Source organism: Ammospiza caudacuta, chromosome 6 (assembly GCF_027887145.1).
Source record: "Ammospiza caudacuta isolate bAmmCau1 chromosome 6, bAmmCau1.pri, whole genome shotgun sequence".
In the NCBI taxonomy this organism is placed as follows: Eukaryota; Metazoa; Chordata; class Aves; order Passeriformes; family Passerellidae; genus Ammospiza; species Ammospiza caudacuta.
The window spans coordinates 22186044-22212284 of NC_080598.1; the positions used below are offsets into that span (position 1 = coordinate 22186044).

The 26241-nt window shown below is 37.4% G+C and overlaps 1 protein-coding gene across 5 annotated transcripts in view; it reads left to right on the plus strand.

Moving 5' to 3' along the window:
• PPP6R3 (protein phosphatase 6 regulatory subunit 3) overlaps positions 1-13748 on the plus strand; it is a 50615-nt gene extending 36867 nt beyond the window's left edge. For 3 of the 5 annotated variants that reach the window (XM_058807506.1, XM_058807503.1, XM_058807504.1), the window contains exons 16-24: positions 1619-1673; positions 2324-2454; positions 3081-3199; positions 4529-4682; positions 5757-5863; positions 6799-6949; positions 9853-9870; positions 10193-10315; positions 12292-13748. In XM_058807506.1, the coding sequence (XP_058663489.1) occupies positions 1619-1673; positions 2324-2454; positions 3081-3199; positions 4529-4682; positions 5757-5863; positions 6799-6949; positions 9853-9870; positions 10193-10315; positions 12292-12343 (910 nt within the window). In that variant the 3' untranslated portion in view covers positions 12344-13748. The remainder of the gene's footprint in view (positions 1-1618; positions 1674-2323; positions 2455-3080; positions 3200-4528; positions 4683-5756; positions 5864-6798; positions 6950-9852; positions 9871-10192; positions 10316-12291) is intronic. The other 2 variants (XM_058807507.1, XM_058807505.1) reach the window with 1 other exon arrangement.
• Positions 13749-26241: the final 12493 nt, after the last annotated feature.

Genomic DNA, 26241 nt, shown 5'->3' on the forward strand with positions numbered 1-26241 from the left:
GCTATGGCTCTCTGTTGACCTAACATTGTTTGGGTCACTTTCACTTCCTGTCTGACTCAAAGTGGGTTTTTTCCCCTACTGATGACCAGATGAATAGCTCTACTTGTGAGTTGTCCTGGAAAGGATGACAGGAACAGCATGTCTGAGTGTATTTTTCTGTAGGGGAGAGTAAGGAAGGGCATTGTAAATCTACCTTTGTTTATTAGTTCGAGGCAGTTAAGACTCATTTCTGCAAATAGTGTTAGTGGAAGATGAGCAAATGAGAACAGTCTTGGTGAGGTTAAAAAACCCCAAACTAAACAACAACCAGCACGCAACAGAAAACACCCCTCAGAAAAGCTGGTATCTTTCTTTGTAAGTAAATGGATGCATTAAAGGGAAAAGGGGAGAATAGGGATTCTTGCAGATGGTAAAGTTTATCATTGTTTTTATAAGATTTCATCATTTGGGGTGCCAGAACATGCAGGTAGGAATAAAAAGCATTACTTCAAGATGGTTTTTAGAAGGGTGTTTTTATAATAATCTCAGTGCTCTTCTATAAGACATGTTTAGTAAGTGATGTCTTCCATACAAGAAGCATTGCTGCTTTTTTGCACCACAGAACCTGCTGACATTAGAGATTAAGATATGATAGATAAAGTAACACAGGATGCTCCTTAACTTTGTTAGAAGCAGGTGGATTTTGGGAAGGATGGGAATTGGAATTCCTTTAAGTTCATGCCTTTGGAAGTCTGTTCTCTTGGTAGAAAGAAGATGACTACTTAAAGAGGTCTCAAGACTTGTGACAGGTACACTGATGATGTGCTCAGGAGTTGAATTAAGTTGAGGAGAAGTTACTTTAAAGTTATGCCTTCTGTGCAAGAATCAATCACGCTCTAAGTTACCTGCATAGCATCATGCAGTAATACAGTCACACTCACAACTTAGGTTCCTTTAGACCACTTATCTTTTTTCTTACTTGGGAATACAATGAATATTAGAAGGAGGAGTCATGTGTGCTCTGCTAAACGCACACATGGCAAGGCAAAGAACATATGAACTCTTCTGATATGTAAAGATGTGTCAAGCCTAATATATAGTGTTATGTTTGGGAAAATATTTCAGTGATTGGTTAAAAAAATATTTGTGAGGTTCTTTTGTTAAGAAACAGAACTTGATAGTATTTTTCATTTTTTCCTTCCTGTTGAAAAGGTCCTTTGATAGAAGGATGAAATCAGTTAAAACGTGTAAGAACTGCAGATGCAGATGTTTGCAGGATTGTGAGGTATATCATGGTAGCGCATAGTCAGGTTAAGCATTCTCTAGGTCTAGATTTTATCCAGTGCATAGCTATACAGTATTTGAGATTTGGGTATACAATTTCAGTTATACTTGTTGCATACACCTAACTCTAGATGGCAATGTTCTTTGTTTTTGTTAAAAATATTTAACGGTTAAAAAAAAAAAAGTCACAGGAATGCCAGGTCTCCTTGGTGTGTAATTTTGAGTGCTTTGTGTTGGAGACTTTTATCTTCTGTTTTTAGATTATTGGAATATAAGAAACCAAACAGAAATTAAATGTCTTCATGTCACAATAGAAAGTCCTGTTTTATTGAGTACGTTTCTTTTTTTCTTCTAGTGTTTCTTTTGATCGGGTTTCAGACATCAACTTTACCCTCAATACAAATGAAAGTGTAAGTATGTGTTCCAGTATTATCAGAAAAATTACTGTCTTTTAAGCTTTGGCATGACCTCAAAGTTTTGGCAGTGGTTATATTTATTCCTTTTATGTGGAAATCACTGGAAAATAATTACCCTGCTTTATTCTCATATAATGAGATTTGCTAATTGGAAGACACTATTGTTCTTTCTGATCAGTATTAAGCAGATTTGCTTCTAATTTGTATAACTGGGCTTAGATCTGATTTGTGCATATTGTGCACTTGTGTTTTATGATTAGAAGCTATTTAAATCTTCAGTGAGGTAGGAAAGTAAGGACAGAGTCTCTGAACCTCAATATTATTTGTTGGTTGAGCTAAAATGACCCCCCACTACAGAAAATAAAGCTAGAGTACTTGATGCTCTGGTTGTCTGGAAAGTTCTTTGGGGTCACTCCCACATCCCATTTTTAAACATGATGGAAACTCCTAAGTGCTCTTTGGTCCACTCATCTTGTTACGAGCCAAGTAAAACAAGCAGCACTGTATATTTTCTTGACAAGCTTTAAATTAAGACATTCTGGTTTTCTGCTGCTTTTAGAGAAATGCTTTGGATTCTCTTCAAAATAGGAATTTTCAAGATATTTACTAATGTAATATGGATTTTTTACTTCTGCTGTATTTAGGGCAATATAGCCTTGTTTGAGGCATGCTGTAAGGAGCGGATACAGCAGTTTGATGATGGTGGCTCTGATGAAGAAGACATTTGGGAAGAAAAACATATTGCATTTGCACCGGAGTCCCAGAGGCGTTCCAGGTGAGAAGGGTGTTTCTCATCCAGATAGCAGTGTAGTGAGCATGCAGTAATACACCTGTCCTCTGGTTCAGTCTGTCTGTTAGTGCAGACTGTCCTAGGTATTTCCATTCTGTGGAGAAATGAGTGGGCATGTGGCCCTAGTGATTTGTTTTCCAGCCATAATTTGCAAAAGGTGCACTTTGGCTTTCACAGCTTGTTGATAGTGGTTTTTTCCCCCTGCTGTATATTCTTTCCTTCTGCTTTTAAACTGGCCTGGCTGTCCTTGCTTTGGACAGGGCAGCCCAGCTCCACACCTCTATTAGACCTTGCTGTCCTCACTACAGTACCAATATGGGTGTGAACAAAGGAAAATGCATTGAGTGGAAGGAGCACCTAAGCCCCAAAACTCAGGGCTGTGCAGCCTCCCTCAATATCCACTGAAAGCCTCTTCATGTGATCAAGTGAGAAATCTTAAACCTTGTTTCTTTGAGAGAGGAATGAGGGGAATACTAAGAGCTAAAAATTATACCTCAAGTAATTTGTCAGAAATAATTGTGATTTACTCTAGCCTGCAACTCTGCAGTATTTTATTGTGCCCAGGGTGTTACACTAAAACCAGGATGTAAACTCTCTCTCTGTATTTGTAGCTCGGGCAGTACAGACAGTGAAGAAAGTACAGATTCTGAAGAAGAGGATGGAACAAAACAGGACTTGTTTGAATCCCACACCAATACAGAGGACAAAATGGAAGTAGACTTAAGTGAACGTACGTAGCTTTTTGCTGGTGCTTTGGGTTATAGGAAATTGTTAGATCTAGCAGCCTGATTTTGTAGGAGTTTCCTTGTTGACTGCTTTTATTCCAACTGTCTTAGTCTTTCTCACTTGCCACAGAGCATGCACATAGTGAGAAGTTTGAATTCCTTACGTGTCTTAAATTATTTACTCTCTTTAAAATTCCTATTTCTACCCTTCAAGAGTTAAAAAAGGAGGAGTAGTCAGAAAGGGGAGGATTAAATGCTTGTTTATTAATATTGAGTGACTACAAAACTCTGATATGTTACTATCCAAACCCAAAAGATGGTCCTTTTACTGGAAGCCTTTCAGACCAGCTTTTTGTCTAACAATGTTCTTTTAGAAGACTTCCCCTCTGAAGATCAGTGAACTTGCATTGTTCTGGTTTCAAATGTGAGTGAAAGATACACATCAGGAGATTCTTATGTGGAATCTTAAATGATGTAATAGGTTGAAAAGTTTTCACATTCAAGTCAGACTAAACTGGCTTTTGTTAAACTGGCAATGTCTGTAGGTAAAAGCCCTGTGTTTATCTAGACTGTAAGGAATTAAATTAGAAGGAAAAGTTAAGGGTTTTCTTTTCTTTTGTCAGATTGGTGTCGTTGGCATCTGTGTGTCAAACAAGTTTTGATCCATGTGGGTCTCCTCCCATATCTGCCTGGGTTGGAATTTCTAATTGCTAGTCAGAGCTTCCTTTTCAGCCTGTTTTTTTGTATGTAAGTGTTAATGAAAAACATGTTTCCCTTGGGTAGGTGAAGTTTTTTGAATGGACCTATCCTAAATTAGATGCTGTTCACAGTTGCTCCCAAATTTACAATATCAATAAATATTTTAAGTTGTAAAAAGCCTTAAACTTTTCTGAAATTTAGCAGTGGTCTTAGTGCATGAGAAATTATTTGAAGAAATTGAAGAAGGGGTAAAAACTTTTGTGGTTTTCATTTTTATAGAAATTAGTTTGAAAAATGGTAACAAATATTGAGGTTAATTTAAAGGATAAATCAGGATTGTACTTGTGATTGAAAATGTTTTATTAGTTTTGTTATCAGATAAACTTTTTTTTTTTTAGCAGAGTGCTGTGAATTACTGATCTTAAAATTCTGCCTTACTAGCAGAATTTTCCTTTTAGGGAATACATTAATTTTTTAACAGGATGTACAGGATTTTTCTGCATGTGCTTTCAAGTCTAGTTATGAATCTTGCTTCTCTTTATGAAATGTACATAGAGGGAATCAGTGTTAGGCATATGTGCACTCATGTTCTTTATAGAAATTTGTTCCTAATGACCCTGGTGATGGTTTTTCAGCGCCTAACTGGTCAGCAAACTTTGATGTACCCATGGAGACTGCACATGGTGCCAGTCTGGATTCTGTTGGCTCTGCTGTATGGAGTACTGAAGCACCTGTGCCAGCTAAAGAAACTGGCTGGGCTTCCTTTTCTGACTTCACATCCTCTTTGAGGTAAGAATGTCACTTATTCAGGATGAGTTTGGTTTTCTTGGCGTGTTGCTCTCTGCACAAGCCTGTGTTGCTGGTGTATGTAAAGTGTCTGAAGAATGTTGTGTGTTCCAGCAGCATGTGTCTGTGTGAGCTCCCTTTCCAGGTTGAGTGGGTACTAGTGTTTTGGGCTTTTAAAATTTCATATTGTTATGCAGCTGTGATAAATAAGTAGTTCTGCATGATTTTGAGAACACACAAGATAATGCTGTTCTTTTTTTGGATTGAACTCTACATTCTTCTGGAAGTCTTTTGTATGTACCTAATTACTTAGATGTAAATTTTGAGTTGCCAAATATTGGCAGTCAGGAACTAATTCCTTCTCATATTGGAAGACTTTGCTTTTATACACTTTTTCTTGACTTTTTGTCTGGGAATCAAAACAGCTCAGATATAAAAGTATGATTTTTTCTTCCAACATAAAATTGTGTTGTTTCATGATTGAGGCAGGTAAATTGATAATCAAATTAAGGGCCTAGAAAATGAAGACCTGAGTTGCCACATTACTGGATAGAAGATACATTCTGTAAATGGTGACGTGTTTTTCCAGTGGCCAAATCTTGTCATCTGAGTTCCTTTAAAATGAAAAACTTGTAGCTGTACTGTATATAAAATTAAGTAGTGAAATCACTTTTGTAGTGCTTCATGACTGCACTGGCAGTTTCAACAGAGAACTATCAAATTGGAAAAATGCATTTAGCAAAACAGTGAAAAATATTTGGAAACATTGCAAGGAGCTGGTGATTACCTGTATGCCTTAGTTACCAGGGACATGTCCACTAGTACTTGTAATGTAACAAAATGAAGTGAAAATGAGATTACCATCTAACATGCTCAGCTCAGTTCTGGTGCATTTTGCATTACTAAACTTCTATTTAGCATGTCTTTCCAGCACTCTTAGAACAAACATGCTTAATTCAGTTTCAGTATAGTTCTAGGCCTTACAGCTTTCACAGAGAACTAATACTGCCTTAAGAACACTTAATTTTGCTACTCAGAGATGTTTCTGAAGTTTTTTTTTTTTAATTCTATTTGAAGCTCAAAAGACTCCTTAAGAAGCAATTCTCCTGTGGAAATGGAAACAAACACAGATCCAGGTGATCCATTGAGTGCAAATGCAACTACTCATACAACACAGCTAGAGAGTAAGTAAACTGCACTGCATTTCCAAATGCTAATGGCTTGATCATAGGAGTTGCACCTAAGAAAAATCTCCATGGACTTCAGAATTTTAGATTTAGACTCATCTCTCGCTCTGCTGCTGTTCTGATGGTTATTAAAAGTGACTTTTCAAAGAATTTATAAACTATTTAAACTAGTTTCCAATTTAAAACAAGAGCCAGTGTTACTGATCCAGCTAAAAAGTTTGCACATCATGAAGAGAAAAGCATTACAAAGATAAAAAGTTTGTAAGTTTGTTGTGTTAGACAATCTTCTCACTTGTGTCAGCATTTAGCTGAGCTGATGCCCAAAAGGAATGGTAGCCTCCAGTCTTGATCTGTGGGGCAATAGGCCAGTAGCCTCAGTGTGTTCAGATTTCTCCTTCCTGCTCATTCCTTTCTAAAGCCACCTTCACTGTGCATGCCCTAATGGTTTGTTCTATGTGTATGAACTGGTAAAAGGACAAAAATATTTTTATGAGCTTTTTCTGTATCTGTTATTACCAGAGAGAGCAAGAAGTGCGGGTGAGAAGTCCATGCACACTGAGCATCCCAAAGATTTGTCACTACTCAGAAGCTTAAAGTCAAATTTGTGCTGTGTAGACTTGTCATGAATTTGACTGTACAGAAAAATAATTGGTTACCATAATCCTACTAAGACCTTGTTTAGGCAAAACTGTTGCACAAACCACTGTCAGTCAAAACAAAAAAAGCTACAACTGTGGCTTTTCCTTAAACCATCTGTAAGTAATACTCATGCTTTCTATGCAGCACTTGCAGAAAGGTGACATTCTCTGTAAGGAAGAATTCAGTATGCAAAGCTGCAGAAATACTGTTCTTGATATATTGGCTTATGTGCTTGTACATGAGATAAAAACATAACCAGCCATATGCTAAATTGCTTCTATTTCTGCTTGCAGCCCCAGCAAGTGTTGCTATGGAGGCCAGCTCAGATGGAGAGGATGATGTGGAAAATGCAGACAAGGTAACCGAGACAGTCATGAATGGCAGCATGAAGGAGACACTGAGCCTAACTGTAGATGCTAAAACTGAAACTGCTGTTTTCAAAAGGTAAGGATGGCTGTTTATTGTGTTCCCACCATGTAAATAGAACTGTGTTGATGGAACACTGTATCATCAAAGAGAGGTTAAGTGATAATTCCTGAGGCATACTAGAAACCTTTCAAAGTAATTGTTTTAAAATTTGACTTCTAGTTAGTTACTATAACATGTGACTTTACTTATCAGGCCTTAGTTTCGGTGCAAGGTTATAGCACAGGACTGACTCAGCTTTTGTCCCTGATGCAAAGTTGTGTGCATTTTCCTGTACAGTTCTTTTAACATTGCACATCAAAACGAAGCTTTTAAAACTTTGCACAGAATTCTTAGATTTGGATTGGAATTTCATTCCTCTCATCCAGGAGGATGGAAGCAGAAGTTGAAGGCCAGCCAGGCACTGCTTTTGAGTGTAGCTCATCAGACACTTGGGGTGATCGCTGCTGGTGGTATGCACAAAGGTGTTAAATCTCTTCTGGACTACAGGTGGCACATGGAATTCTAGAATAACTGGAAGAACAACTTCTTAATTTTGCTGTCTTCTGATACAAAGATTCAGGAATAAGTGTCTTGCTACATGGTCAAATTGAATATTATATCAACACTGTGATCCTTTTATGAGAATAAAGCCCGTTTCAGCATTGTCTACTCCATGCCATCTACTAAGATATTGTGAGCTCAGATTTAATGATCAAGTGCTTTTTGTTTAGTATTATGTGCTTTTGTTTAATATTTATGTAGGGAAACAGAGGCTACAAACAATATGACATGCCAAAATTTTGCTTTTATTGAAGCTGACGTGTTCTGGCTCCACCCTGATGTTGACAAATTGGAACACACTGCTAGAGCATTTTGACATGCAACCCTCTTCTTGTTCTTCTAGAACAACTTTCTAGTATCTGTCCCAATTCTAGCTTTAAATACTAAAAAGAAATTGTCAGTATGTCTTGGAAATTGCTTAAAAAAACCAACCCCGAGTTGGTTTCTAATTCCAGTATTAGAAACTTTTCCAGTGTTGCTCCTTACACTGCCTGTAGTTTAAATTAATTTACTTCATTAGAAGTAGTTGGAGATAATTCCTGAACTATCCAAAATATACAGACCTTGAAAACCAAGCAGCTTTCCACCACTCTTTATTCCATCCTTATGGTTATCTGAGTGACTTAACTTCTGATGGTTTTTCAGCACAAAGGAGAGGGAATTTGTGGCTGCTCAGTGCTTCTAAATCAAATGGCATTGATACAGGAGTGAACCACAGCACTTTAGAGAGGTGTTGGGGCTCTGTGCACATTGATGTCACATGAAGCTATCCATAGTGCATTGGTGATGTAGTAAATGATGTGTCTGCTCTTCAGTTTGTTGTCTTTTGCACAATGCTTTTACATGGTCTTCACTCTTAGATGTTCACAAATTTGCTTTAGTTGTCCATTGTGTCTTTAAACTTCTCCTTAAACTAGTTTAACTCACATGCACTTTCAGGTTGTGTGACTTGTGATACTGGTGCAAAAACTAACATGAGGAGGCAGCATCAGCTGACAGTTCCTGCCTCCCTTCATGGAATTACCTGCTAGAACTGTAGTTAAAAGGACCTAGAGGTGCAAAGGGATGCAATATCATAGAATTGCCCCAGTCAGAAGAGACCTTGAAAGTTTATCTGGTCCAATCTTTTATGGGAAACGGAACCCAGATGAGATTACCAGGCACTCTGTCCTATTGTATATTGAAAACTTCTTGGATCTTGATTTGGAAAGGAAATCTCAAAGGAAGATACAAGGGGTCTCAAAGGTGAGGCCTTAAATGTCAAGACTGTTCTACTCTGATAGACATGTGCAGCTTCATAGTGAGTCAATGCTCAAGTGGCATTTTTTAAAACCAGCTTGCTGGGAGAAGGTCTAAAGTAAGGGATAGTTAGAGTAGTGAGGGGAAGTCCTTCTCTGGCCTGTTTGCCTTTCAAAGTGGATGCTTCCAGACTTCAGCTTTATCTAGGTTTCTGTCAATAGAAAATTGATTGTGTTGAAGTCAACATTGAGGGGATTTATAAGTGCCGTAGTGAATTTGTGGAAAGCTGCAAAGGACAAAAATGTGATTTCTGAACTTAGTTCAGAGTGGAGAACAAGTAGGAAGAATGCCAGCAGAGACTGCCTCTTTAAAAAATAAAAAACCTAGGACATCACTTTTGATGGTGATGGTGACACGTATTTTTTATGGAAGGAATGCAAAGAGTATCAAGGCAAATGAGATGGGGAGATTAGATGGGGAAAACTTGATGAGAGATTGCAATGCAAAAGACAGTATTTTTGCAGGCTCTGCAGGATAGAAGGAGAAAAGAGAAGGATTCATTGAAATTTAAAGGATCCATGGAAAGGAGAACTGTGAGAATAGGAAGAAAACCAGCAGAGGAGATTGGCACTTCTTGAATAAATAGATTTGTTGCTACAGAGGTATAAGATTGATTGTCTACTTCAGAGCTACTTTATAACTGTCTCTTGCAGGTATATATGCTCAAATTTGTATTTTAGTTTGCTCATAATGGTGTGATTGAGGTGGAAGAGGGTGGAATAGAGAGGCAGAAAAGTTTGGGTTTAGAGGCAAACCAGAAGATTTGTTCACTAATGACTTTTGAGGCTGCCTGGTTACATGGTACTGTCTTACATAGTGTGAGTGTACAACTTTTTCACTAAACTTTGTTTTTGTCTACAAGAGGCAGTTTGTGAAGTAGATTGGGCTGCAGTCTTTGTACCCTGTAAACCGTACATAGTATTCACTGTGGAGTTACTAGGGAGTTTATTATGTAAGATAGTGATGAGTTAATGATTTTGCTGGTATGTTTCATGGACAGACTTTATTAATGCCAGTTTCTGAGGGAATCTTGAATTTCTTTTATACTTTCTTCCATTTTTGCATTCTTCTGGCTTCAGAGTGTTGAAATCCTATCGGTATGTATAGTAAAGGCTCGTGATCGTTACCACTTCAGGCATCACATACATTCTTTTTTTCCTTTCTGATCTTATTTGCAATCACTGTGTTTCCTGCCCTTTTATCCAGTCAAGTTTTAATGGATGTAAGCGCCAGTGCATCATTAGGTGTTTGTGAAGTCTACAGCCATGTGCTTGATCTTCATATTGCAATCATAACTTAAAATCCATTTGCATGTGAAATACGGACCTGTCTCAGTTTTCTCCTGTTGCCTGAAATTCCCTGTAAATAAACTTCAAATACATCAAATAATGACTTTTTGTTTTATTTTGTTTTTTTAAGTGAGGAAGGAAAATTGACTACCTCGCAGGATCCTTCTTGTAAATATGTAGTAGAAGAGAATACAGAGGTTGCAGAAGAGGTCCCTTCAAGTCTTCAGCCTACTAACAGCAGTCCAGAACAGAGGTAACTGTATTCAAGGATGCTTTCAATTCTCTAAATAGCAGTTTGTGTGCTTTTCTAACAGGATTGATCTAAAGAGATTGAGTTTAGCTCAGTCTAAAAATGTGCTTGCTTTTATTTTAATAAATTCTCCCAAGTTGGATTTTCAGTTGTTTCTAAGACTCTGGAGTCATCAGAGGTGTATTTTTCTTGCAGGGAGTTGTAAATATCCCATTCTGTTCTGTGACAGTGTTACCAAGTTAGAATAGTGAATTGATGCACAGAACTCCACTGTGTGTTCTCATTGTACTCTAGAGAGATTAAAATATGTGTGTTTGACAAATTTAGATTCTGTTTTTTAAGATTTTATTTATGAGCCAGTAGTTAACAAGCTCCTTTCTTCTAACTTTCTGCTCTGCATAAATCTCAAACTTGATCAAGAAGGGGATTCCAATCAGAAAGAACAACCCTGTATACCTCAAGTGGGAGACCCAAAAACTCTTTCACAGTGTCTCCTAGAGATGCTGTCTTTATCAAGACAACAATATTTTTTTTAAATGTTGATAAGTATTATATTGTAGGGACAAAGTCCTTGGGTGCTTGGTTATCTTTTGAGTAAAAATGTTTGTCTGAACCAACGGAGGGTTCTCAGAGCTAGTGGTTTGCTAGTTTGCCTTTAAGTTGTGGGAAATCTCAAGGAACTCCTTTCACTGAATCCTGCTGGCTTCAGCAAAGCTCAGAACTTTCTCTAAAGGTGGCTGTTGCAGTAGATCCTCATAAGCACAGGATTAATACCAAGATAAACCTAATGGTGCTTTTGGGGCTCCATGTATGTATGACTAGTGGAAGGAGTCCCCTAGGTAGGTCTCTGGCTGGTGCCTAGCAGGAGTCATCTCTGCTAGGAGCCCTGTTCTGTCATGGACTTCTTTCTTGGACAGTTAACAAGTGAGTGATGGTTGTGCAGACTGTCACACTTCCTGTCCATGCAGCATTTGTTTCTTACCTTCCAGGTTTCTCTAAAAACTGTTTGCTTGTATCTAGTGCTGTCTGTCTTTTCTCTAATGTTTACATATGTTTTTTAAAAAGTGTTTTTAGAGCTTAGCAGCCAAAGACTTAGCTAGGGGGCTTCTGCTGGTCATGTGCATGTAGAGCACAGACCCCAGAGTGGCTTCTCTGTGATGTCCACCATCAGAGAACAGGAGTTACAGGTAACTTTCCTCATCTGTAGTTTCAAGCAGTATTTGCATTCTGTTAGAGAATCTTCAAATGTATTCCACAGACTTGGAACTGAATGGAAGTTGGGATTTTTTTTTTTGCCTCTGTTGCTTGCATATTTTTGATGTCCTCATGCATTGGTTTGATCTCTTTATGCCAGTCCAGAGCAACTGAGCCTATGTTTACACTCAACTTTTATCTAGAAATGTATATACTGTTACTGTTTTCACTCTTGTAGGTTTGCTGTCCATTTTCCTCCGTACTTCATGAACATTTCATCCTAATGGACTGACATTCAAAGTACTTGTAAAAGGCTCTTTGTAGATTAGATTAATAACTAAAGCAATTTTTTAAGATGCTGTTGTTTTTTCCTGTTGTGTCCTAGCTGCTGGCTTTCCAGTGCAACCTTAAATACTCCTGGTATCACATTTTGCATCAGAATAAGATTTGGATAAGTATCAGAAATGTGCTCCTTATTAGTAATTCTGAATACCACGTCTCTGGAGATCACTTATTAGATCAGTTAATGAAGGCCACACATTCTTCAGTGGTGTGCTCAGTTAATTGAGTGTTATGCCTAATTAGGAAATAAGGACTCCAGAAATACTGGACTGCAGAGGATAATTGGGATGAGCATGTTATTAGCACATGTTTCTTTCTTTCACTTCATGGGTTTTGCTACACAGGATCCAGGGTTCTTAGTTTTTGGTTTGGTTTTTATTGCACCTGCTTGAATTTGCTTTGATCTTTTTTGTATGCTTACATCTCTTTTTTTGGCCTCTTAGGACTGATCAACACACCCATTTAGGAGAGGCATCTGTTAATGGCCCTGTATGATATGTGATGTCTACTGCCTTGGCTGAAGAGAAAGAACTGATGTCCAGGTGTTTGAGTATTTCTGAGGATATCATCTAGACCCTGTTGAAGCCAGTCACTGCTGCACTAATTTCGCAAGGAATCAGGACCAGCAACATTTATATTCTAGATTTTAAGACATTGTACAGAAATTCATAAGTGTAAAAATATTGCACATTGAGAAATACCAATAATTTTTGCGTATGTTTATATTGTATTGTTCTAAATAACGGGGGGCCTGTGAAATAAGATCCTGCTACCCATGTAATGATGACAGTAGTGTTACTATAGTTAAAATGGCTGTAAGAATAGTTTTATAAAAAAGTGAATACAAAAATCTAATGTATTTGAGACATAACTATTTGACAATTAGTGTGACCAAAGTATTTAGCAGTTTTCTTACATTTTTCACCTTGTAAAAAAGAAAAAGAAAATTCATGTTTTTTCTGAAACTGAAATGCCCTATAAATGTTATTTTGGTTGGTTTAGCTTACAAAAGTGATTTAAATAAGAATTTTTTGGTGTTCAACATTTTACAGCAGGTTTTTTAATTGGTAATTGTTTTCTGTATTGTTCTAAGCAGATCAAAAATGTAAGTCTATTGGTAGAGATTTTAAGTATTTATTGCAACAGCTTAGTTGACAAATTGATGTTACTGTAAAGCCATATGTTCTGTTAAGTCTAGTTTGCTTGAAACAATACCTTCCAGGTGAAACACTAGAATATTTGGAGTGCACATGGCTTGTTGTGTTTAAGTGATTCACCTGCCTTTAAACAGTTCACCAAGATTTAGTTTAATACCAAGCATTATACAATGGAACATTTCAGAACAATCTGCGTATTTAAAACGCTATAATCCTTTTAGACAAGTCAAGTAAAAGAAATGCTCATGCTGCTAATGTAATTACAGTACCTGCATTTTAAAAGTAAATAGTGTTTTTAATACAAATTTTGGCAGCAGAGCATGTTAATTGGTAATTTCACTGTACTGATCTGTGTGAGGCTTTCATTTGTATGTTCTGAACCAGTTTTTTCACAGCTGGTTTGTGTATATATATAGTGATTATGGAAACTAATTCTGTGTAATTTATAATTTTCTATGTCAGTGTAAAATTCCAACAGCCTTCTCAAACAAACAGAAGCAATATACTGTATATTGCCACATTGTCTGGTGAAAGGGTTAAAATACTCCTGCACTTTTAGACGCAAAACCATTTTTGTTTCTGTAATAGTCATATTCGTTTATTTTTTACATCATTTGTTTTCCTGACCAGTATTTAAAGCCAAAAGGATATTCTAAACAATGGCCAATGATTTCTTTTAGAAGGCGTCCCAAACAACGTGCCTAAACATTACATTGCATACAGAAATAAAAAACCCACATGTATGTCACTGCCCTTATTGCTTTCTCTTTTGCATTTTTGGCAAGGTTCAGTGCACTTGTCCTGAGAAGTTTTTGCCAAGTGATCAGTTGTGTGAAAATGAAGGGGTAAAACCACAATATCATAAGTGGAATTGGTAACTATAAAAACTTTTATTTGTACTTTATAAATTATGGAATCCAGTCAGTTTCTAAGTTTTCTTTATCAGTTCAGAATTACTTTCAGATCAGCTTGACCAAAACTATTTTGTGTGTTAGCTTTAAGATTGGCACCTGTCCTTTTGTCACTTTGTCACTGAACAAGCAGGTTTGGAAACAAAACTGCTCATTTTGACACATGAATTGGAGTCAAGTGCAAGTTCCAAATTCAGGCAAACAGCAAGTTGGTTTGCATAAGTTTGATGCTTGTAAGGAGAAAAACTTGTGTCCTTTCCAGTGGAACTGTTTGTCCGTTGCTAAAATGTTGATTTATTCAGCTCTGTAGCCATCAAAACTGGAGAACACAGTAGATGAAATTGCATCTGGGCCCTGTTGCCTTCATTTCAGCAGTCTTGTACTTGTCCTTCTGTTCACAAGCTGTCATATCAGTCCACTGTTCTGAGGACGTGTAGGGTCTGTTTTACCCACTCACTCTATTACTTGCACAAGGAATCCAGAACTTGAAAGCACTGGAGGTGTGTTTGGGATGGGGAGGGAGGGTCTGTGGGTGGGTGTAAACACACCTTTTCTGCCATCCTTCATCAACATTGCTGTTGATCTGCTGCTCACATAGCCTTACAAAGATTTGAACATACTGCAAGAATCCTGAATGGCTGTTACCCAGCCTGTTTAATCAGATTGGACTTGCATGCAATGGAATTTGAGTCTTCTTGAGGAAAAGATATTTTAATACATTTGCAGCATGGACTGAAGTCTAATACCTTTGTACAGGTTTGAAATCCTCCAGTGTTTTTAGCAGCAACTAGGATGAAATGAGGTTGCTTGTCCACTGCCACATTCCACAGTGGTTTTTGAAATGGCTAAAGGCTCAGTCACTTGAAACTGAGGAATAATGATGTTGGTTGATGTCAATGGGCAGTGGATTTACCCCTTAGGATTTCTCTGGAAAAGGATTTTTACTCAAACAAGAGTATGTTTCAAAAGTGGCTAGACCAGTAATATCTGTAGTAGCTCATTGCCTCTTCCCATCTGGCAGAGTGGATGAATCATGCCTTCTTGACCAGTGAAACCATTAGTTTTAAGTGTAAGCCCTGAATTAGTTTTATAGCAAGACTATTCCATTTAAGTAAAAGCATAAGTCATCATCCTGACTAACATTACTATTAATTCACCAAAAAGATAACAGGACAGTGAAAACAATCTCATTATGATGTTGTACATGGAATCCTGTGTGACCATGCTCTTGAGTGAAGTCTACATTTTTGCACCTATTAAACCTTGTATCTACCTCTTGAAAACAGTGACTTCTGTGTTGTCATCTGCATACTTCTGTGGAAACTTACAGTGACATTCATTCTTTGTGTGAAATCCATTGAGGAGACTTGTGAGGAAGATGAATCAGATTCTTACTGTCATTCATTATAAGCTTACTTTTCTGTTTAAATTTTAAAGCATTAATTTCCTTGGAGATTTTGTTTTCTGGCATATGTCTCATACAGTTATATCAGGAAGTACTTACTGTATATAACTGGCTCTATTAATAGACTTAATCACCTCTGACTGTCTCAGAATAAATAGCGCTTTCTCTAGTGTAGTGTAAGTGCTTTGAGTTTCATTATGAAAGTGTCTGTATTGTTTTCCAAACCAGGATGGAAAATGGCTGTTATTGTGGCAGCAAAATGTCCTTTATTGGTAAAGGTTTTAACATCTGTATTTTAGCTTCTGCATCTTACTTGCTAGCAAGGTAAGGATTTGGCATCTTCCTGTTCCATTATTGTTTGAGTATGTAAGGTTACAGCATGAAAGGAGATTAAGTTAATAAAATGAAAATAAAAAATATTCTTACTGTAAAGATAGATGCATTTTTCTGTCTCCTTTAGGTAGAAGAGTTCATGACATTTTTTGGACTTGCTCAGACCAGGTTCTGTAACTTGTTTCAAATTGTGATTTGCCCTGTGTTTAGTCTTGATTAATGACTTGGATGTAATCACACTTCTAATGATATCCAAGGGGAATCTGTGTACTTCTTACTCTGCTGCCACAAGCTAAAGCACTGAGACCCAAATTTACCTTGTGTTTTGCTCATGGCATCTTTTAGAATTTCTCTTTTAGATGAGCCTGAGCATTTGCCTACTTTTTGTTGGAGAGGGGAACTTTTTCTGTATTTGTCTTCTCTAAGTCACTAAGTACCTTGCAAAATGAGGGGGGATTCCCTTAGCTTTCTGGCCATAGCTTAAATACTGTAATTCTGATTCTTGGGCCTCTTTCTGGATCTTAGTTGTGTATGGTGTGGGTGCTTTCCCGTGGTTGGTGTTTTCTGAGTCTTAAATCATGATTCTGAAGACTGATCTTGCCATACAGCTATCCAGAGTAAGAAGGCTACACCTTGCGTAGCTGTGGTTGTGTAGATTTTGTTGCTCATGTCCCATGAGATAGAATGCTTACCCATTTGCACAGGGGAAGTTTATCTGCTTGTCTCACTACTTTGATCTGTAGATGACATTTGGGTAGATGGGTGTTTTGTTCTCAAGGATGTAACAGACATCATTTTTTCAGATGGAACCTGGACCTGTTAGGAATCGGTTAGGTCTGCTTTTAAACTCCACTGTATGCCACACTTATGTCTTCCTTACCTGGGAATGGTTCTTCTATTCTCCTTATCTACACCAATTATCTGTCAAAGGTTGTCACAATTTCACCTTGGGTAATGCACTAGCCCGGCTGTTTTGCAAGAGCACTGAAGCCTGACTGCAGATGATGCAAATAAAACCTGCTTTTCCTTACACCAAACAGTTGAATGTTTGGGAAATGCCTCAGCTATTTTTTCAAATGAAAGAAAAAAAAATGTTGACTGTCTTTCACTGCTTCTCATATCAGACAAGATTGCTAAAATAAGTTAAGACTGCTAAAACTCAAGTGACCTTGTTTCTCTTGTTGGGAGTTCTCCAAAGCACTTTTCCTCCTATATCTTCAATGAAGTACTTGTTAATGCTCTACTTGTTAAGCTGGGCTGTTTTTCTTTAGTTACTGCTAAACTTACAATTCTGAGATGTGCTTTCAGATGAGAAGGGCTCTGCTTTGGAGTAAGCCATGGAGGACTGTGCATATTAACAAACAAGGTAGCAACAAGGAACTGTGAGATATTTGTGGGAATGTGGGGCCCTATTGTTTCTCTTTAGTCTCTTCAGAATAAAATAGCTTGTAAAGATAAAAGGGCTGACAAAATGTGCCACTTTTCTTTTTAATGCTAGTACTTTGCTTGTCTAGTTTGATCTACTTCAGAGACAAATCTCTGAACTTGGAAAGTGATGGGTAATTTCCTGGTGAGTAAATTGGTTTAAGCTTTAATTACACGATTCACATGGAATTCATACTTATTTTTATGTACAAGCACTGAAGATAATTTTTAACTGAACTATTTAAATAAATCTCTCTAGATTCACACCTGTGTGCATGCACATCAGTATGTAGGACACATTCTCTTAACATGGCCGGTGCAGTGCCCATGGTGCATTTCCAGAGTGTGCAGAACTGCAGAAAACCAGGAAGAACGAAGAGGTACTTGTGCACAGGTTCCAGCCCATTCTAAAGCATTTCGGGCTTGTGTCTGCATGGGCAGACATTGTCACTGGTCTCTGGCCAGCCTGAAGGTGTCTTGATGGGAGGAGGAACTGGTGCCTCTGGTGTCAGGCAAGCTTCAGCTTTTGTCAGATGATTTCTTTGATGCTCTTAGTCCAGCTGCCTGATATATTTGAGCCTGTGGTAAGGCAGATCCAACTGGGAGTCTCTTAAAATCTCAATGACAATCTAGAATGGAGTAACTCAGGAAGAACTTGGACTGTAAAACTAAGTGCAGGGCAAGGGTTATGCTAACAAGAGTTTGTACATGTGCATGCTTGGTACTCTTCCATCTGAGCTGTTCTCCAATATCCTTTTTTGCTCACATGAGAAGGTATGAACTATGTGTTAAATGACTAACCAGTTCCTTCAGGGAGAGGAGTAGATGCTACTTCTGGGTACATTTTTGTGCCAAGTGTCTGAAAAGGAATCAAGAAAAAGATGGTGGTGTAGTGTGATACTTGTACAGAAACAAGATCATCTAGTCACCCTAAAACATGTATTTGGAGCCAGAAGTCTTTGTGTTCATAAGTGTGCAAAAAGGGTATAGGCGGGCAACACTCAAATGGAAAGGTAATTGCTTTTAAGTATCAAGATACTGGCTTGAAAGATAAAGCAGGGAACTAGCAAAGCTTTGATTGCAGGGGAAGGCTCTTTGAGTCCTTAATCTCAGCCAAGGCCTCCTTTCACGTTTTGGTCATTGCAGTGCCTCAGTGAGCTAGAAGAAGATGAAATCTTTCTGGCTGGCTGTCTGCCTGTGGAATAATGGATTGCTCTAAACAAGAATCTTCAAATGGCCTTGGGTTCCTGGGAGAATTCTTTTTCATGACAGTGATGCCAGTGGCAACGTTATTCATGAAGGGAAAAGACTGAAGTTGTGAGTTGCAGTGGGAGAAGAAATTACACACTAATGAAATCCTCTGAATAAGTTGTGTAACGAAGTCAGAATTGATACTCATGGTGTGGCTGTGTGTTATGTAGTGACATCTGGCCCTCTGGAATGTGAAGATTCAGAAACTTGGATGATTGCTGCTGCTAGACAAAATTCAAATGTTTTGTGTTAACTTCAGTTGTCTTATGAAACCTTTCTCTGTCTAAACCTGCTGACAGAACTGTGAATTTATTCTTCATTTACTCATAAAAGATATGACTGATAATATGACAGGTTTGGAAGAGTAGCTAGTTAATTTTTAAGACTATTTTTGTGACTATCGTAATGTCCAGCCATATGTGTCATCAAGGTATTCCAAAGGCACTTAGGTGACTGTAGGACTTTGCTCCTGCTTTGACACAAAGCAATATTTCACTGCTGGAATACTGCTGTCTCTGACAATCTTCATTGTATGTTTTTATGAGAAAAAAGCTTTTTTGAACCTCAGAGCAAGAATGACTTGTTTATAAACAGTCTATTGCCTTGATGTGTGCTACAAACCTCTAAGAATGTTTTAGAAACTCAGAAATAAGTATAAGCATTTCTGTTAGCTACAGCTTTTCTGTTGAGGAGAAATAAAGGTAATGAGGCTGACTGCTGAGCTGACAGGCATTTATTCGGTGTTCAGTTTACTGAATGTGTCTGAGAATCACTCTGCTGCTGCCGTAGCAGCTTCTGTGGTGGCTGAGGGTGGAACGGATGAAATCCTACAGTAATAATATTTGAACCTTGAAACAAACTGCTCTTAGTCTAAGAAGCAAAGGAGAGAGCAGAAGCCATGTCAGTATTTCCCAATGCTTTTCACTAGAAGAGGTTTGTATCCTTTTTCTCCAAATGCTTTATCAGGATAATTTCTTATAGGAATAAAAGAAAAGGAACCAGTGCTAGAAATGGTTTTTTGTTTTGTTTTTGTTGTGGTTTTTGTTTGTTTGTTTGTTTTTTGAGGTTTTTTTAACAGTCAAAGGATGAAAATAACAAACAGGGTGACAGATAAATGTTTGCAGGTTTTGAATTATTTACAGGAAGTTCTTCCATACTTTCCATTAAAAATCCTGGCAGTATTACATTTGTCATTCTCTTTTGCCTGATGTCTCATGGAAGATTTCACAGAACTATTTGGGGTTGTGGGAAGATAAAATGAACAGTTGTGAGGACTGCAAAAATCACATGCTAGAGACATAGGTGTTCATGAAGTAAAAGTTCTTCTTTCATAGGTGTTAAATAGATGGCAGCTAATTAAAGGCTGAAAGAGGTAATTAAAATATCTCATCCAAATCTTTGTAACAAAGACTAGAATTTCACTTTGTTCTAGATCAGCTTGAAATCTGGCTCTGTCATATTCTCTGTAGAAAGCTCAGTTGACTTCATACAGCATAAATTAAGATTGTTGATGCTTAAATTCTTACTGTGTTTCTCCTTCCTGCCCTCACTTAATTTTTGAGAAATAACAAAATGCTAGAAATCCAAATAGGATGTATTTTTCCTCCATGGGAGACTGAAAATAAGTAAAACTTGCCAAAATTGTACTTACTGAGATGCTGAAATCAGGGAAGAATATGAAACAAAGAATCAGGAGAAGAAATTGAAGAAATCAAATGCTAAAAAAAGAAGAAAAATCTTTGAAGCAAAGTGAAATTAGTAAAATGGAGTGGGATGACATGAACTTCAGTGAGGTTTTGTACTGTTCAATTTGCTTAGATAGTAATAGCCAATTCTTCAAAACCTTCTGAACTGCGCAAGTTCAGGCAAGTTGCCATACAATGAGAAGGGAAAACCTGACTACTCATCCTACCCTTGGCATTTTTTCCCCATGATGTATTTCTACACACATTATAAGGATTAAGGACATTCTAGATCAGTTTCTGTAATATATTTTACTACTGTCAGTATCTTTAAAGGAAGGCATTTGTTTAGTTAAAAGATCCAAACTTATTTGTAATAGGTTAGTACTGTTAAATAAAAACATGAATGCTTAAATGTTTTTGAGATCAAAGCTTTTGTTACTTTCATCAAGTTTTAGAGCTATTTACAACTTGAGATAATCAGTAGTAGTGGTATGTTCTCCAACAGCTGTTAATGTGATATTGAAAGATGCAGCCATCCTTCCAAAACCAGGACAGGGAAAAAAATTGCCCCTTTTCAAAATTTGAGCACACACGGTAAACAGCGTAGTGAAACTCCTCAGTTGCACATCACACTGCAGTCACTAATATAAATCTGACTGTTGTGCCTGTGAAAGTATAAGGAAGAAAAAAATGAACAATTTTGTCTTAGAAGAATTTTTAAAAAATTCTTAACGAAGTATACCAGAATAATCTTATTAACTCCATAATTACAAGAAAACAAAAACTCAGCAGTCTTGGCTGTAGTACTGAAGTACTGCCAGGGAATTTATAATGCTCCCCATGTGTTGAAATTTAAAAGGTCTGACAAGTCATTAAACTGAGATGTGGTCAGAACTGGGAATTTCTGTATTGGTGAAAAATTTTCTGCACAAAACATTTGAACAGTGACCAGGATAACTTTTGGTGAATGATTGGTGTGTGGCTGGCATCAGCAAACATTATTAGTTGGCGTGAGGATAACATCTAATACCTGGATTGCCTATATTCATCTGTTAATACTTTGTCATATTTATTTAGCCTGAGAGAAACGACTTCACTGATTTTTATGTTTGAGAAGGCAGCATTCCTGAGCTGCAAGAAGTACATCCTGAGTGATCCTCCAGAGGAACCTGTTTCTGCAATGGTTATCAGGAAAGCCTAGGGGAATATGTGTCATGTGTAATGATGTAATTACATTAACTAAGACTGGGTGATACAGGCAGTCCTTTCTGTAACTCAAACACTTTGAGTTTTCTCTCCCTAGAATGTTCTTTACTCCCATTCCTCCAAATAGATTGATTTCATGTTGGGGAAGGCAAGAGAAAGACCTTCATAATTATATTTTCAATTTTCCTGCTTCCTAGTCACCAGAACATTAGGTACAAATAAAATGTAAGTGATATTCTTTAGCACTGAGCAGCACTTACATAAGAAGCAGTGTGCTGCATTTCTCTCTCAGGTAGGTTAACTTGCCCCTCACTGCTCTACTTATCTATCAGGCTGGTGGCTAACTTTGTAGAATGTGAAATCCAAAGTAAGGGCTAGAACCTTGAAGCTTTCAAACTGAGAAGGGTAACAAGATGAAACAGTGACTAGAAAAATTTAAAGGAATTAAGTAACTATCCCATGACACCTCAAAGTAGCACAGACAAATCAAGTGCCTCAGATGCATATGAATTCTGATCATTAATTAAAAAAAAATAAATTTAAATCTATGTTTTGTTTCTATTGTTAGGATTAGCTTTGAAGGTCACAACCCCATTTATAATACTGAATCTCACAGTTGTGAAGCACAACTTCCCTTTAACTTTCTATGTTTGCCAAAAAGATTGCATTTATCTGCTTATTTTCTAATTTTATTCCTTATTACCACTTATACTTACTAGTTATTAGCTTAGTCTCCTTAATGCCCCATAAAAAGAGGACCTATTTTATGGTTTTCCACTCCTCTAGTACAAAGTGGTGTTAGTCAACCAAAACCAGTTACTCTTTATTCTGCCCTTGACAGGCAGCACTGATGCCAGAGGAGTTTTGACCCTCTTGAAGGCAAATACAGCAAGTACATCACTGGATTAACCATGCAGAGTATCCACCCAACCTCCCTGAAAGCAAACATGAGAAACTTAAACCTTTTCCTGTCATTGCAGTGTCTCCTTTGCTTACAGACTAAGTAGTTTCTCTTCATAATCAGTCTCAACATAATTTTTGTGGTTGCATCATATTTGATCATGTGCACTCTCTTTGTCTTTTCAATCCTAGTAAACTCCTGTAACAGAGAGCATCTGAACTTGGGTCCTGAAGTCTTCAGTCATAAAACATTCTCACTAACCACCTGTGCCCAGTCCCTCACAAGACCAGGAGTCCTGGCTGTGCTCCCTGGACATGTTTGTAAGTAACTGAGTTCACCATATTGGATAGGAAGAGTGAACTGCTGTTTAGTGTTGCTGCTGAGCTGGAAAAACAAATGCTGAGTACTCTTGGGTATACATGGGTAAAACCTTGGGGTTTTTTATAGCTATTTCACAGAGGTAGATTACTGATTCTGTGTGCCCAAGCAAACAGGATTACTGTTTCCTAAAATACAGTATGCTGTCGTTACAAAGGCTCTGGGAGCTTGCAAAGTTATCCAAGCTGTCAAAAATAAAAAAAAACCTGCAGTCATTGGACTTGTCATGGCTTAACCCTAGCCAGCAACTAAATACCATGCAGCTGCTCACTCACATAGGTAAAAGTGAGCCATATGATAACTGTCCTCTGAGCTCACAAACAAGTTGCTTGAATAATTTAAAAAAGATATAATGAAGTTGATGCTGTCATCTGATAGAATGAAAGTTAATACCTGCAGTTCTAGATGTGATTTCAAATGTGTATTCTATCTTCTTGTGGGATCTCTCAAAAACCCAACAAAATGAAACCATTTGTGGTTTACATAAGCAAAAACAATCCAAAAAATTGAAGCTGATTCAATTGAAGCTGATGGATGTTTAAAAGTTATTTAAAAGTACAATTTAAGTTATATTGTGAAACTTAAGTACAATTAAATTATATTGTGAAACTTACATGAAAGAGTGCTGATCCCATCATCATATTAACCACAGAGCTGGGTCACAGTGATGCATATGTCTGTAATCATGTCAGATTCAAAATTTATGAGGACTTTTGTGACTACATCTGGAACGTAGTCTTAGAAAATGAAAAATTATGAAAAAAGGTCATGAGCTGATCAGACTCTGAAATGGGATAAAAAAAAGAAATTGCAATCAGCTGGGTATCATTCTGAATAATGGACATAGAACTGAAATCTGAAGTGGAAAAAGGTAAATTTCTGTAAAAAACAAGAAAAAGAGGGATCACTAGGGCTGTTCATAGAGCACATGTTCTCTTTACTCTCCTTGAGGTGCCTCTCTGGGTAAGTTGGGGTGGGTTGCTTTGCCTTTGCTGACTCTGGGGTGAGAGGATAGCTCTGCATCCTTACATGTGAGCCATAAGGTTGAACATCAATTAAACATAGATCAGTACATCCAAGCAGCTGGACAAAAGCAAACTAAGAACTCTAGCAAACAGATTAATGCATGGAATATTTATTCAGCACAGGAAAAAAACCTCAGCTAGAGAATTGGAGAACACTTCTGTGTTTCTAGAAAAATGTACCAATTTGGACAGAGAACTTAGAAAGCTATGCAATTTGGAGTTGTCTAGTAAATGTAACTCGTGAAAAACACTTGTATGAATTCTTGGATAATTTTGGTCTCTAAAATTCCATTTTCAGCCCCCTGATTCTTGATCATTTAATATTTACATTTCTGGATAGACACAGAAAATAATTATTGTTCTATTTACAGCTAAGAGTTACTGTGTGGTGCAAAAAGTTGTCTTCTTGATAATGATTGCTTGCTAATTTCCAAAGCAAATACAGAATGGATCTTTTGACTCATCCATTTTATGAGAAATACAGTGTGCAGTCTAAATTGAGAAAATGAATGTTCTGTTGCAAATAATCTATGTTCTGTTGTAGGGAGTATCAGACTATATGCAAAAGAAGGAAAATTCAGATTTGCTAATGTAACTGAAATCAAGCACTTATTTCAGAATAAATTACTTTAGGCTGAAGGCTTCATATCTTATTCTCTACTACGCAGTTCTTTCTTTGAAAAAAGAAAATCAACTTTTTGTCATCTATTATAGTAAAAGAATCTCTGATTTAATATTGGGAAGAACACCAATGCAGGCAACAGACAAGTGATTTAAAACAGATGCGAAATTCCCTCTGTGTAGAAAATTATAGGCACTGGTGATGACATTAGATGCATATGACTAATCACAGTTAATGCTTGCTGTTGCCAATTAGCTTTATTAGCACAAGCAATTTGAGCACAGCATGACATTACTTTAATTACTGTAAGCAGCTTGTTCATTTATTGAGCAGTATGCATTTAGAAAAGGGGTATTCTATCTGCAAATTAATCATAACCCTCTTTGTCATTAGAATTTCAGGAACACTGAGGAAAAAGACTTTACCATGCAAACAGAAAAAATAGGTGATGAAAGTCTGGCAGTCATTTTAGTATTTTACTACTATTCTACTTTTTCATAAAAAGACAAAAGCCATTGTGTGATTTCTGTCTGAAAGCTAGTCATGAGTGAGACAAAATTACTACCATTAGAGTTAAGACAAGACATTATGACCATTAGGTGGTAGCAATGCAGAAAAAATCTTTTAGAAGTGTACAGGAAAAATAAGGCTAAAGATATCTTGGACACAAAAGCCCCAGTCCAGACTCCAAGCAGCATGAGAAGCTTATTTTCTCCTTTTCATATCATATGAAGATACATTTGTTATCTGTGACATAGGTAAAAATTTGCATATCAGAATACAGTCTTCAGAGGGTGGAGGATGCATAATTTCATTAGGAAAATGCAAAGAGTCATTGTGCAATTATGTTCTCAAAATTGCTGTAGCAAATCAAACAGAGCTGCATTATGAGCTGACTGCATTGGCACCACTCCACTGGCTCACAAAACTATTGCAGAAATGAAAATCATGATGTTGTGGAAGCAAGAATTCAAAATAAGATTTATTTTTCTTTGTAGTTTCTCCTAAGACTTTAGAATATCTCGCAAATTTATATTTCTTAATTAAAAAAATAACAGATTCAAGAGATAGAACACACCTCTCCTATATTTTTTGCCTGTAAACATTTGAACTTGGATCTGGTATCATATTCCCCATGATTTACAATAACTACTTGCAATTTTTCTTTTAATCCTCCTGTCTCAAATCTTCTTTTGGACAAGATATTCACTGTTCAAAAATTAATGTAGAGAGGTCTTAGAGTCCTTATCAGTTGTTGGCTTTTGTTCTGCTGTCATTCTGTTCATCCACAGGTCCTGCAGAAGCAGGTCTGCTAGAGGAGCTAAAAATATCGTTGGCTTGTGCTGTGTGGAAGAGGTTGCACTGAGATGTGCAAGTGTCAGGCTGGATGGAGTTTGAGCTCCATCTTATCTATTGGAAAGTGTCCATGCTCACACTAGGGGAGTTGGAGCAAGGTGCTCATTAAAAGTCCTTTCCAAACCATTCTGTGAGTTACAGGCTCATTCTACAGTGGTGCGAAGGATCTCCTTGGGACCCACTGCCTCCTTTTGCATGAATGTCAGCTCATTTTGGGTTACAAAGTGCAGGAAATCAGGTAGAAATGAGAGGGCTCAGTACTGGTGCCAAGGTTTGTTGATTTTTACATCCCAAGATATTATTTAAAAAGGTATTTCTCAATGTGTTACCAACAACATTTTAATTTCCTAAGATTTAGGGCACCTGAAGGGGATCTGAATCTAAATCCTTACTTATTCAGTACAGAGTAAAGATGAACCTCTATGACAGGAATATGCCTGTGACAGAATAGGCAAAGTTTGAAAACATGTATAGGTAATGGAAAAGCCCCCAGGCAAAGGAATAAATGAAAAATTACAGAAAGGGAAATATATCCAGCAAAAAATGAAAGGTGTATGGTAAGGGCAGTTTTAAGGGAAAGGCTGCCATACAGCATGGAGGGAAGTCAAGACCATATAAGCTGCACAAGATCTGCAGCAGGCAGTCAAGTACATGGAGAGCTTCATAGCTGGCACCCACTGCAAGGCAAAAAGCTGCAGCTTGACTGCCTGCTGGGGCTGTGCTCAGCACTGGGCACAC